Source organism: Caretta caretta, chromosome 4 (assembly GCF_965140235.1).
Source record: "Caretta caretta isolate rCarCar2 chromosome 4, rCarCar1.hap1, whole genome shotgun sequence".
In the NCBI taxonomy this organism is placed as follows: domain Eukaryota; kingdom Metazoa; phylum Chordata; order Testudines; family Cheloniidae; genus Caretta; species Caretta caretta.
This window is the reverse complement of record NC_134209.1, coordinates 6122486-6135956: the sequence shown is the minus strand read 5'-3', so window position 1 is coordinate 6135956 and position 13471 is coordinate 6122486. Positions and strand designations below refer to the sequence as shown.

General features: G+C 48.3%; 1 protein-coding gene across 1 annotated transcript; it reads right to left on the bottom strand.

Moving 5' to 3' along the window:
* Positions 1-885: 885 nt before the first annotated feature.
* On the bottom strand, positions 886-12261 carry LOC142071809 (class I histocompatibility antigen, F10 alpha chain-like). The gene is made up of 7 exons (XM_075127359.1): positions 12240-12261; positions 11785-12102; positions 9881-10156; positions 7544-7642; positions 7094-7126; positions 3760-3801; positions 886-3192 (listed from the first exon to the last, which is right to left on the bottom strand). Exons 1-7 carry the CDS (start codon positions 12259-12261, stop codon positions 3188-3190), a joined length of 795 nt encoding a protein of 264 aa, XP_074983460.1. The 3' UTR covers positions 886-3187.
* Positions 12262-13471: the final 1210 nt, after the last annotated feature.

Below are 13471 nucleotides of genomic sequence, written 5' to 3'. Positions count from 1 at the left end.
AAAGGCTCTTTCACTGGAAAAAGGTCCTGTTAACCCGTAGAGGGTCACTGTACCCCGAGGGGGAGGAGAGAGCTGTAAACTGTGAGGGCAAAAGAGGTGGTCTTAAGTGGGGTTCCCCAGGGATCTGTTCTGGCTCCAGCGTTTAACATCGTTATTAATGACCTGGATGTAGGTACAGAGAGCAGACTGATCAATGCTGCAGATGACACAAAGCTGCGGGGTGGGGGGAAGGAGGTTGCCAGCACTTTGGAGGATACAGCTAAAATTCAGAGGGACTTGGATAAACTGGAGAACTGGGCAACAGACGACAAAATGAAATTCAACAAAGGCCAGTGTGAGGTGCGCCACGTAGGGAAGGAAAACCAGATGCACAAATACAGAATGAGGCAAACTGGCTCGGCAGCAGCGGTGCTGAGAAGATCTGGGAGTGGTGGTGGGTGGGTGTTTGTTCGTGGAAAGGCTTGAATCATAAAAGATGAAGAGTTCAGGTGTACTAAGTGTTTCTTTCAAACTCTGATACTGATGGTAAATAAACCACAAACGGCTGAAAAAGTTTTGAATCTGTTTCTCTCTCTCTGTGCAGATACGCCTACAATAACTGTATTTGACAAAACTCACACAAAACTTAAACCTGTTGCCTGAAAGTATTTTTAATGCTAATAGTTGCATCTATTTGACATTTTTCTAAACACTTTCTCAATGGTTCAGATAAATTACATCTTTCTTGGAGACAAGTATCGGGGGGAGCCGTGTTAGCCTGTATCCCCAAAAACAACGAGGAGTCCGATGGCACCTTAAAGACTGTTGCCAGCACCCAGTGCCCAGAGGCCAAACAACAGCAGGGGTTCGTTACCCGGTGTGCGTCACTCAATAATCACAACGGGGTGGAGAAGCAGAAAAGTTTATTTGCAGCTGCAAACAAAGTGTAGGGAGAATAGAATCTCAAATCCTGCACCCAGAGCAGGTCATTACACACACTTTTATATTCCTTAATGCTACTGCACTACACATCAGCCAATTAAAACTTTACACAAATACTCTGCCTTCCTTATCTGGGTTACAACAATGTTTACTTCCTGCAACCGCTAACAAGCATTCCTAGCAACTTAAACAACCAGCACGTCCTGCCTGGCCTTGTAGTTCTCTCTCCTATTATCTTTAACTTGGCGTCAGCAAACCTTACACTATAAGGCATTATCTGCGGCTGCAACATTGTTTTAAGAGCAAAAGAGCTTACTCAAACCAGCCAGGCCTAAATTCTATTAAGGGGCGTTGAGAAGAAGCCCTTCGGCCTTCAGCAGGGAGACTTCCTCGACCCTTATTGCCTTCCATCCCCTCGACTTAACTAGTGGCCATGCCCTGGGGTCTCCAAGAAGACTAACCGATTTATTTGGGCATAAGCTTTCGTGGGCCCATGAAAGCTTATGCCCAAACAAATCGGTTAGTCTTTAAGGTGCCACCAGACTCCTCATTATCTTTCTTGGAGGTTATTTTCAGGCTATACTATGGCTTGATTTTATTTTTCATTTAATGCACTAAGAATATAAACAATATAGGCCCTGGGCACATTTCACAGCACTGCAGGCGGTCGTTGAACAGGGCACTTGTGGTGTGAAAAATGTTTCTCTTGAGTCTGGACCGTGGCTATATCGTGACCAAGAAATTTGGACCTTGACAAAAAATAATTATCTACCCCGGCATTAAGGGCTGCTCTGAAGAGGACGGTGATCAAGTGTTCTCCAGGTGCACTGACAGTAGGAGACGGGGGATTTAGGTTAGACATTAGGAAAACTCTCTAGCTCTAAGGACAGTTCAGTGTGGGACAGGTTGTCACAGACTCACAGGCCAGTGCCCTCTTGGCTCCGTATGGGAACCGGCCTTTCAGAGTATTGAGCCTACATGAGGTCACACTCTTTGCTCAGGGTTTAAGCTGTAGGCTTCTCCTCCGCCTCCCAGTACCGCCCGTCTGAGCCTCCAGCATGCCTGCCTCTCTTGAGCCTGCAGCGATTCTCAGCCAGCGCAGCACAGAAGGGTTTATTGTACGTCTGGAGCAGATTACAAGACCTTCTCAGGGGCGTTCATCAGGGTCTGTCCCCATCCAGGTGGGCTCAGGCCGCTCTTTGTTCCCAGACCAGAAGTGAATCCTCCTTTCTGCGGCCCACCCCATATCACCTCCAAGGCCCCACTTCCATCTGTCTTCCTTCCCGGGCAAACAGGTCTCCAGGTGACTCTCTCTTCAACTCTTTGTTCTCTCCGCTGCCCATAACTGGCTGGCTCCAAGTTGGGATGGGCCTTCAAGTCATCAGTCGCTAAGTTACAAAGTGCCCAGGCCATGGTCTGGGGTCCAGGCTGCTAGACTGGGTCACACTTGGTCCTCTACAGCAGCAGACACCCCACCTCCCACCTGGGTTAGACATGCAGCACACGGGGGAAACTGAGGCACACAGTATACATACGCAACGTTAGGAAAATACCCCACTTCGTCACACAGGTTGCCTAGAGAGGATGTGGAATCCCCGTCGTTGGAGGTTTTTAAGGACAGGTTGGACAAACACCTGTCAGGGATGGTCTAGGTTAACTTGGTGCTGCCTGAGATCGGGGCTGGACTTGATGATCTATTGAGGGCCCTTCTAGCCCAGCATTTCTATGGCTCTATGAATGGTGAAAAGGACATTAGAGGCACTTACAAACTAAACGCAGACACTTATTCCTGTCCAACAGACGTCCTCAGCTGATGATGGCAACAGCGCGACCAGCTGCGAGTAGACCCGGCCATTTACCGTGTTATAATCATGAAATTCGACAGAAAAAAAAGCCGTCCCCACCACAGATGCACAAGCAGTTACTGCTGACAGACCTAGCTCACCGCACCGCGCAGCCAGAGGACGGTGTGCCCACACTGAATGGGGCAAACACTGAACTCTGACTAACAGAGTTTTTATCCATTAAAATGTTGGAAATTATTTTGTGCAAATAAAACATTATTACAGAAAACTATGACACCTGAAAAGCAAAACATGGTTCAGTGAGCAGAGAGACGAGGCCAGAAATCCCACACGGGACCCTCCAATTGCCAGAGAAAAGCTAGGGAGGGGTTGACTGGTTCTTGTAGGGAGACAGAGCAGAGCTCATCCGTCTTTCTCTCGGGGGTCCCCTCAGGCCGTGGCACGGACTCCACCAGGCTCAGTTAAGCTGCAGAAGTTAAACACAGGCAATGTCTGTCAAAGGGAACCTGCCATCATGTTTTGCAATGACAGTGCAGGCTGCGGTCGGGGCGGTCACCCTAGTGGCTGCAGGGTTCAGTGGATAAAATCTCTAACCCCGCTGACAAAGCTTGTAGCTCCAGGGTCAGAGACCCGGGTTCCTGGAGCCCGAAGGGCTGGGCTCTGTCCCTGCTGCTTCCTCCCTGCAGTGCACTGGAGACTGTTCTCTGAAGCAGCTGGAGTTATCCTTGCAAAAGCTGAGCTCAGCCCACGCTGTACCAGCAGCCACAGAGAAATCCCTCTCACTAGCGTCTTTCACACCTAAAGTCATCGCAGCGAAAACAAGGGGGATTTGGCTGCAAACCTGTTCCTGCACCCCCAGTGTGAATAAAAGGGAAATAAGAGATCCCAAACTCCCCTGTTCTGCTCCTTGGGGCTGGTTTGCTAGAGGGGACGGGCCAGGGAGACTCAGGGTCCAATGACTTGGACTGGGTCTCTCTCTCCAGAGGCCTCAGTGAGAGCAGTGAACCCCTAGGCTAGAGCCCCCCTCACTTACCCTGGGCAGATAGGTCAGAGCCACTAGATCCTTGGTCGTTTGCTGTGCAGAGGAGGAGGAGAAGAGAGAGTATATTAGCGTCTCTCACAGGACAGGGTTTCAGCGTAGTTAGTAGATACGGGGACTCCTATCCAAAGGGAACAGTCATCACCTGACTCTTCCCGAGCAGTGAGCTGGTTGGTGCACAGATCAGTCTACAGGGCAGCTGCCCAGGATTTCCATTATTCACGTGCGAAAAACGTCACCATTGTAGGGGGACAGCACTGCTCTGTGCTCTTCATGCCTCGTCAGAACGGGAGCCCAGACTACTCAACACTCAACGGCGGGCAAAGCAGGAGATGCTGGGCTAAGGATACTCCTGCTAAACAACCTCAACTCTGCCTCCTTTGGTCTGTGCCCAGAGGGGTCCCTCACGCAGACCACAGATGTTACCCTCCCCCCGCCAATGAACAGCAATTCCCGCCTTAATCAATGGCGCTGCACCGAACAATGTGGACGGTATGAAGAGGAATGCAGATTTGGGGCGGTGCTGGGCACACAGACAAGGGCAAGTTTGGTTTGGCATGGTGCTGGTCTACTTCCTGTTCCTATTCCCAGACCCACTGGGGCAGAGTTTGAGTTGCGTGGGAAGCATCATAATTAAGACCTTACCAAATTCAGGGTCGGTTTTGGTCAATTTCAGTCACAGGATGTAAAAAATTGTCATTATCATCATTTCAGCTATTTATATCTGAAATTTCACAGTGTTGTACCTGTAGGGTCCTGACCAAAAAGGGGCTGGGGGGAGGGGGGCAGCAAGGTTATTGTCGATGGGTCACGGCATTGCCACCCTTACGTTTAGGGTGCTGCTGGGGGGGGCTCTGCCTTCAGGGCTGGGTGCCTGGCCAGCAGCCACCGTTCTCTGGCTCCCCAGCTCTGAAGGCAGCACGGAAGTAAGGGTGGCAATACTGTGATCCCCTCCAATAACCTTGCAAACCCCCTCCGCCCCCCACAACCCTCTTCTGGGTCTGGACCCCCAGTTAGAGAAATGCTGGTCTCCCCGGTGAAATCTCTATAGATTTCATGGTCTGTGATGCGTTTTTTATGGCTGTGAATTTGGCCATAATATCTCTGCATATCCTGGTTTGCAAACCTTTGACTTCTGGGAATTAAACACTCCCATTCTGAAAGGACACAGGGAGCCCAGGGCAGGGCTGAGCACCTGCCACCTTAACTCCCCATTAACAAAGCTCTTGCATGTGAATTTCTGTTGTTCTGGAGTAACGAGGAGGAGGGAAGGAGGCACGACTGAGGGCCAGCTGCAGGAGGTAGGGTGGTGCTCTGCGGAGGTTTTGTTGGCACTTCTCAAACCCCCTCCGTTACCTGCTGGGGGACCCCTGAGAGCATAGAGAGAGAGCTGGATGACTACACCCTAGCAGGGCCCGGCAGATCTGTGCACTTTATACTGGCTCTTCATACCAGACATTAGAGGGCCTCAGATGCAGTCAATAACGTATGTAAATATTTCCCATAATTTTTAGTCTTGGTCCTGTTGGTAAAGATAATTACAGGAGACAACTGAGGAGGGGATTTGAACTTGTTGTAATCGAGGCGACAGAGTGGTGCTGATCTGAAGTCAGTGGAAAGACTCCCATTGGCTTCAACAGGCTTTGGATCAGGCCCAGATTTCACAAGCACCAAACCAACTTTCAGGTAAGTCAAAAGTGTAACATTAAAAGCAGGTCAGACACCTTCAGGGTCACACTCAGCCACACACAGCACAGCTCTAGGGGGATAATAATTCAGCCCAAAACCACCATATACATTCCTGACTATCGCCTTGTCTACACTACTAAAATTGGGACCCATGCCCGCAAGCCATGCAGTTCCACCAGAGAGAGCAGGGGTGGAGCAATTGAGGAGATGGGGTTCAGGTGTTTTTAACCCTTGTATCATCTAGGACTTCCTCGGAGCAAGGTTAGAGAACATGTGTCTACAGCCACTCTACACTACTGAAGAAGACCTCTGCTGGGAAAACAACACAGCAGGGCACAGATTATCCAACAAGTTCTTGGAATGTATTGGAGACAATTTTTCTTTCAGAATGTGGAGAAAGCTATAAGGGGAGAGGCTGTTCTAGATTTGGTTTGACAAATAGGGAGGAACTGGTTGAGAATTTGAAAGTGGAAGGAAGCTTGGGTGAATGTGATCATGAAATGACAGAATTCATGATTCTAAAGAATGGTAGGAGGGAAAACAACACAATAAAATAATGGATTTCAAGAAGGCAGACTTTAGCAGCTCCCTGAGTTTACTAAGGTAAGATCCCATGGGAAGCAAGTCTAAGGGGAAAAACAGTTCCGGAGAGTTGAAAAGTTCTCAAGGAGACATTATCAAGAGCACAAGTGCAAATTATCCCACTGCACAGGAAAGAAATGAAGGATGGCAAGAGACCACACTGGCTTAACCAGGAGATCTTCAATGATCTAAAAATCAAAAGAGTGTCCTACACAAAGTGGAAGCTAGATCAAACTACAAAGGAAAACTGTAAACAAATAACACAAGTATGTAGGGGGAAAATTGGAAAGGCCAAGGTGCAAAACGAGATCAAACTAGCTAGAGACATAAAGGGTAACAAGAAAACATTCTACAAATACACTAGAAGCAAGAGGAAGATCAAGGACAAGGTAGGCCCATTAGTCAATGAGGAAGGAAAGACAATAACAGAATATGTGAAAATGGGAAAAGGGCTAAATGACTTTTTTGTTTCAGTTTTCACCCAAACGTTTCATAGTGACTGGATGTCTAACATAGTGAACACCAGTGAAATTGAGGTAGAATCTGAGGCTAAAATAGGGAAAGAACAAGTTAAAAATTATTTAGACAAGTTAGAGGTCTTCAAGTCACCAAGGCCTGATGAAAAGTATCCTAGAATAGTCAAGGAACTGACAGAGGAGATATCTGAGTCAATAGCTCTGAAAAGTCATGGAAGATGGGAGAGAGGACTGGAAGAGGTGGTTAAGCACTGGAATAAATTGCCTAGAGAGGTTGTGGAATCTCCCTCATTGGAGGGTTTTAAGAGCAGGTTACTCAGGGATGGTCTAGATAATACCTAGTCCTGCCATGAGTGCAGGGAACAGGACGAGGTGTCCTCTCAAGGTCCCTTCCAGTCCTACGATTCTATGGTACTAGAGCAATAGTTGGAGATTTCCCTAAAATCCTCAGTGTAGACAAGGCCTATGAGTGGGAGCGAGGATCTCCTGTCAGTGCTTCCAGGCTAAAATCCACAAGCAAATACTGATGGCTGTTCAGAGATGGCCACTTGAAAAGAGGCGATGGGTCTCTTGTCACTTACCCTGAGCTACAGCATAGCCGTCTCCCTTCTTCCCTGCAGAGAGAAGGCAAATTTCAGTGAATGCAGCTCCCAAGGCAGGAACCGACTCCGATCTGTGTCCACAGCTCAGAAACCAGGCCCCTGGCCCAGCACAGCCCCCTGGAGCTCAGTAATGGACTCAAGGTCCCAGGCGCTCACAATTGGCAGGAGAGAAAGACACAATGAGACTGTTTCCAAAGACCTCGGCGCACTGGGTGCTGAGCTCTTTGGAAAACCTAGCCCCATCTAAACTGTAACCCACACCCAGTTTCTGGGTCTGGCCTTCCAGCAGCTCCCATTGGGGGTCATTAGCTCAGTCCTGCAATGGGGCAGTTACACCGGACTGACACAGGCTCCTGTACTGCTGTTGCCCTTAGGCGGGTGTGCAGGGCCCGGCAAGTCCAGAGAATCCCCCCATCCCAGGCTCTTTACCTGGGCGTTTCTTTTTCCAGACGACTACTCCGACTATAGCACCAACCAGGACAACTGCAGTGATAACTCCAGCCACAGTGGGAATCAGATTATTTGGTTCTGAAATGGAATGGAAAGAATGATCAATGGGGAAAAATCCCCCTCCCCCCACCTCTAAAATCCCCCTTTCATCCCACTGCAGGGATCCGTCAGTCAGCTCCCCAAGTTAGGGCTGAGTCCTGCAACCCTCCACCCCTTCCACTGCAGCCACCATGCATTGCACCCCACCATAGGAAGTCCTGGACACAGTCTCTACCACTTCAAGTCATAATAAATATTTAGCACTTAAACTCGAAGACTTTTATAACATTAACCAATCCTCAGAACTGTGGGAGAGCATGGATGTCAGTATCATCCCTACACGGGAAAGGGGGGAGACTTGCTGAAGATCACACAGTGAGGCAGTGCAAGAGCCAGGAATCGACCCCAGGAATCCTGGCTCTCAGCCCCTCCTGCTCTAACCCCCTAACCCCAACTCCCCTTCCAGAGACAGAACCCAGGAGTCCTGGCTCCCAGCCCCTAACCCCCCTTGACCATGCTGACTTTCATGACTAATGGAACAGTCCCACTGTGGGAATCTGGTGCCAAACTGGAAACTGACCTCAAAGCTCTGGATTTCCCTGCCATGAATGGAGTTACAGACACAATGCGTGTTTTTTGAGGGGGCAGGAAGTGAAGAGGGGAGGATAGAAATATTAATACTGTTTTTGGTTTATATAAACCTGTTAAACCCCACGTTCTGTATACACTTTCAGTTTCATTAATCAGCTTCTCCTGTTGTCTGAAAGAGCCACATGATAATACAGCAAAAAGAAAAATATTTCGAAGAGAATAAGGAAATGTGGGTTATGACACAAAAATTGGCAAGGGACGTGGGAGCAGGATCGTGATGTGAAACCGTCTGCTGACGAGAGTCCCGGTGCACATTGCCCGCTCAGAAATCGTTTGCACTTCCAAATGCTGCATTTTTCCCCATCCCAATTAACCAAGCAAAAAGATGGCTGGAAGGGAGCTCCATCTGTAATAAATTATTCCTAGACTTTCTTGTGCTAGGGGCATAGGAGTCTCTCCCCCGTGATGCAGGGCTCTAATCTGCCTCCTCGCTCCATTCCAAGGCCATACCTCCCTTCCAGCATCACTGCGCACAGAAACAAGCTGCTCCCAACATTAAACCTCTCTCTCTGGTCACATGGGCAAGAATGAAGAGCCCATAGAGCCGTGTTTCTGAGAACCTGCTGAATCAGGGGACCGGAAGGGACCTCGAGAGGTCATCTAGTCCCGTCCCCTGCACTCATGGCAGGACCACAAGTGCATGAAGTTGAGACCGATGTGGAAGTATATAAAGGGAATTTGGATGCAGGCCTCTGAAATGAACAGAAGTCAGGCTAACTCTAGCTTTAATAACGCAAGATTTGTAGAAGCGGGGATAGTGCGAAGCGAGTGGAAAAGAACTGTGAAAGAGGCTGTTGTGACCTTGTATTAGATAAGAATAGAACGTAGACTATAAGAGAAATTGAGCAAAATGAGATATCATGAAGGAATATGTATAAACAATATGCAGCTGTTGCTTATTATTGTCTGTAATAAAGGTATAAATACTTGCTCTAATTGTTTATCTGTAGAGAGACCTGCCTAGGTGTGGGAAACCCTGTGTCCTAGGGCACTCTCTCCCTCTGTGCAATTGCTTGAGATAATAAAATGTATCTGACTTGCTGCACCCAACCTGAGAGTGAGAACTGTGTTTTTCTCTGACACCGGGCTGCAAGCTGAAGCAAGACCAATTCTGTCTGGAAATAAGGGGCAGATCTGAGCTTCCCCTGGGATGTGGTAAATTCTCCATCCCTTGGAGACTTTACATCTGGAATGGGCATCTCTTTCTGAAGGATGAGCTCTAGTTTGCTCACAGATGACCAGACTGGATGCTGGGGTCCCTGGTGTGATTCCCCCCTGCCCTGGGCTATGCAGGAGCTCAGATCAGATGATTAGAATGGTCCCTTCAGGCCTTAATGTCCGATTACTCATCTTCTCCCTTCAGAGACAGTGTATTGCTGAGATGTATCGAACAGCCCCAGAGGCAGCAAACTGGAGAGCAAGGCATGAACCCCAGGCACTGTGGGTCCCAACTCCAGCACAAGAACTTGATGCAGAGGGACAGGGCCAAAGGGGACAGGGCCTCACAGACCCTGAGGAAATTCCAGCTTCAGCCTAGAAATCCAAATGAGAATTTTTCAGGGGTTGAGTTTAACGGATTCCCCCTCTCCCACAAGGAAAAAAGAGACACACACACAAATGCCTTACCCCAGGAGACGGAGAGTGGCTCTGATAGGCTTTCATACTCCACGTGACATGAATAATGGCCTTTGATCTTGGGATCAATCTCCATTGTCACCCAGGTCTGGTAGGTCCCGTCCCCACTGGGTAGGATGCCTTCAGAGTAGGTCTCATGCTGTCTGCTCTCCCCATTTCTCAGCCAGGTCACGGTGATGTCCCGGGGGTAGAACCCACTGACCTTACAGGAGAGGGTGGTGAGGCCGTCATGAGATGACCTGTCGCTCACTCTAGCTGTTGGGCGCACTGGGAAAAAGAAGAAACTGAAGTTAGTTATTTTCAAGCTCTAATCCAGGCAGCCTTTGCTGGAGCTTTGCAGCATGAAATTCTGAGACCCCAGGAGTGGGAGAGGACGAAAGTCCATGAGACGGAATCCCTCTGATGAGAGAGAGCCACCATGTTAGAGAATTCCTGTGCCCAATTCACAGCATCAGCAACGGTGAACCCCCAATCCAGGTCCCTGACCTGGCCTCTGCTCCCAACCACAGTGACACAAGTACCTTGAAAGGCTTCACTAAACTCCAGATACAGGTGTCAATCATGTGCTAGGTTTGTGCCCATCTCCTCTCAGTCCCTGGATATGAAAGAGAGAAGAATCTTGCCCTGGCCAGGGAGCAAAAAAATGAACTAGATAAAATGACCAATTAAAGATGGAAAGGGCCCATTAAACAAAAAGTGACAGTGCTAAATTGCCCCTCAAATTAACTAATATTAATTGGCTAATTTCTTGTAGGTTGTTACCAAATCTATTTACCCCAATATTATGGATTTCAAATGCATTTACTCTTATGTTGAAAAATCAGTTTCCCAGCCCGTTGGCACTGAAATATACATTAGACTGCTGTGTATGGCTTTTACTTCTTGGCATTTGTAAAGATGGCAATTGACAAGATAATGTTCTGCTGAGGTTCCTGAGAGAAATAAGTAACTAGTATGTTGCAAAAAACTGGGTACAAATTTCAAGTAACTTTGAACAGCAAGTGCAAACTGTTTGGGAAGGGAAAGATTAGGGTGTGTAATGATGCTAACTAATCTGGGAAATGTGTGTACATGGTAACACACAAGGTACATATGTGGGTAATAGCGAGTTAACATTTTGAAGCAGACTACGCTGCAACTGTCCTCCTGAGTCGGAGTGGTAAAGCATTTAACCTCTTCCCTTCTATGTTTGTGCTGATTAATCTTTACTGAAAAAGCTCTGATAAATTTGAGTGTGATTATCAGATGTCTTATTGATAAAAGAATCAAGGAATAAGTAAGAGGGTGTTGCAGCAAAGGTAGGTCTTGAGGGGGAAAACTTTAAGGTCAAGGGGTGCCTTCTTCCAGATTAGTATGGGGAGGGCAATTCCACATGTAGGGGATGGCATGGAAGAAAGCACATAAATGACTGTGGGAGAAGTTTGGACAAAGGCAACAAGAACAAAGCTACCGTCATTGGTGGAACACAGGGGCTGGGGGTAACATAAGAAAATATGATGGTGCAGACAGTGAATGAGGAAGAATTACATGGTGAATGAAGCTGGTGTCCAGAGAAGCGGTGGCTCTTCCATAATTAAGTAAATTACTCTAACATGCACACACATTGGCAGATTGCCTTGATAACTACTGTGTCACACCAGGGGAAGAGCTAGAATGTGTGCTGCAAATTTGGGCTCATTTGATCAGCTTCTCTACAGTGAGCTGCTTTTAACATTTTCAATTTCTTATCTTTTTTTCCAGCAGCGTTGGCGGGGAAGGGGTTCTTTCCCCACCCATCCCTGGTGCAAGGTTCGCTGAATTGCCCCTTACTGCCCTGCTCCATTTTGGAACTGGGGCTGGGGAATGGAGATGTAACTTGTATTGACCTCTTGGGTGGGGCTTGTCCCCCAACTTACCTTTCCTCTGCAGAGTCTCCTTCCCGTACTCTAGAGAACTCCTTAGCCAGGGAATACATGTCTCCTCCAGGTAGCGTTTCCACCGCTGGTTGTCAAGTACTTCAGCATCCCATCTCCTCTTGGAGATCTGAGCCCCAATGTCTGCTGCTACCCAAGTCACGGTCTCCTTATCGAAGGTAAGAAAGTCGCGTCCGTCATACGAATCCTGGTAAAACCCCCAAGTGGTGTTGTCTTCCCGGAGATCACAGCCGTATATCGTCTGGATAATGTGAAACCCTGAAACACAGCTGAGGGTCAGCAGCAGCCTCTCTCTGAAATCTCACCAAGACCCCATTGCAGGTAGACCACTGGGTCCTCCCCTTGCTACTGGGCCCTCCCTCCCCTGAGAAATGGGGTTCCCACTTATGCTGCTGGGTCCTAAACCCTCCCAGCTCCTTTCAGGAGGGAACCCAAACCCGCAGGGGGCCCACACTCCATCTGTTGGGTCTTTGTACACTAAAGACCCCCCACTATAGAGAGCTCACAACCTTCAAGGATCACCTCACTGCTGCTTGTTCTTGTATGTTCCCTGTAGGGAGTGCAGGGTGGCACAACCCCAGAGAGAGTACTCTGGATATTAATAGAATCATAGAATATCAGGGTTGGAAGGGACCTCAGGAGGTCATCTAGTCCAACCCCCTGCTCAAAGCAGGACCAATCCCCAACTAAATCATCCTAGCCAGGGCTTTGTCAAGCCTGACCTTAAAAACTTCTAGGGAAGGAGATTCCACCAACTCCCTAGGGAACGCATTCCAGTGTTTCACCATCCTCCTAGTGAAAAAGTTTTTCCAAATATCCAACCTAAACCTCCTCCACTGCAATTTGAGACCATTACTCCTTGTTCTGTCATCTGCCACCACTGAGAATAGTCTAGAACCATCCTCTCTGGAACCCCGTTTCAAGTAGTTGAAAGCAGCTATCAAATCCCCCCTCATTCTTCTCTTCCACAGACTAAACAATCCCAGTTCCCTCAGCCTCTCCTCATAAGTCATGTGTTCCAGTCCCCTAATCATTTTTGTTGCCCTCCGCTGGATGCTTTCCAATTTGTCCACATCCTTCTTGTAGTGTGGGGCCCAAAATTGGACAGAGGACTCCAGATGAGGCCTCACCAATGTCGAATAGAGGGGAACGATCACGTCCCTCGATCTTCTGGCAATGCCCCTACATATACATCCCAAAATGCCATTGGCCTTCTTGGCAACAAGGGCACACTGTTGACTCAGATCCAGCTTCTCGTCCACTGTAACCCCTAGGTCCTTTTCTGCAGAACTGCTGCCTAGCCATTCGGTCCCTAGTCTGCAGCGATGCATGGGATTCTTCCGTCCTAAGTGCAGGACTCTGCACTTGTCGTTGTTGAACCTCATCAGACTTCTTTTGGCCCAATCCTCCAATTTGTCTAGGTCCCTCTGTATCGTATCCCTACCCTTCAGCGTATCTACCTCTCCTCCCAGTTTAGAGTCATCTGCAAACTTGCTGAGGGTGCAATCCACACCATCCTCCAGATCATTTATGAAGATATTGAACAAAACCGGCTCGAGGACCAATTTTCTATCCACCATATAGTCCATATTGCAGAGGTCTATCCCCTCCAGCTCTCTTCTGCTCTCTGAGGAGTCCCCCAGTTCTGGCAATCAGGGTCATTCTGGAG

Excerpts from the sequence above, each read along its gene's own strand:
- LOC142071809 (XM_075127359.1), bottom strand. The coding sequence starts at position 12,261 with ATGGAGTGTGGGCCCCCTGCGG. Across the intron at positions 12,103-12,239 it reads GGAGTGTGGGCCCCCTGCGG|ATTTCAGAGAGAGGCTGCTG; the intron begins GTTTGGGTTCCC and ends GGTCTTGGTGAG. Across the intron at positions 7,643-9,880 it reads GCCACTCTCCGTCTCCTGGG|AACCAAATAATCTGATTCCC; the intron begins GTAAGGCATTTG and ends ATTCCATTTCAG.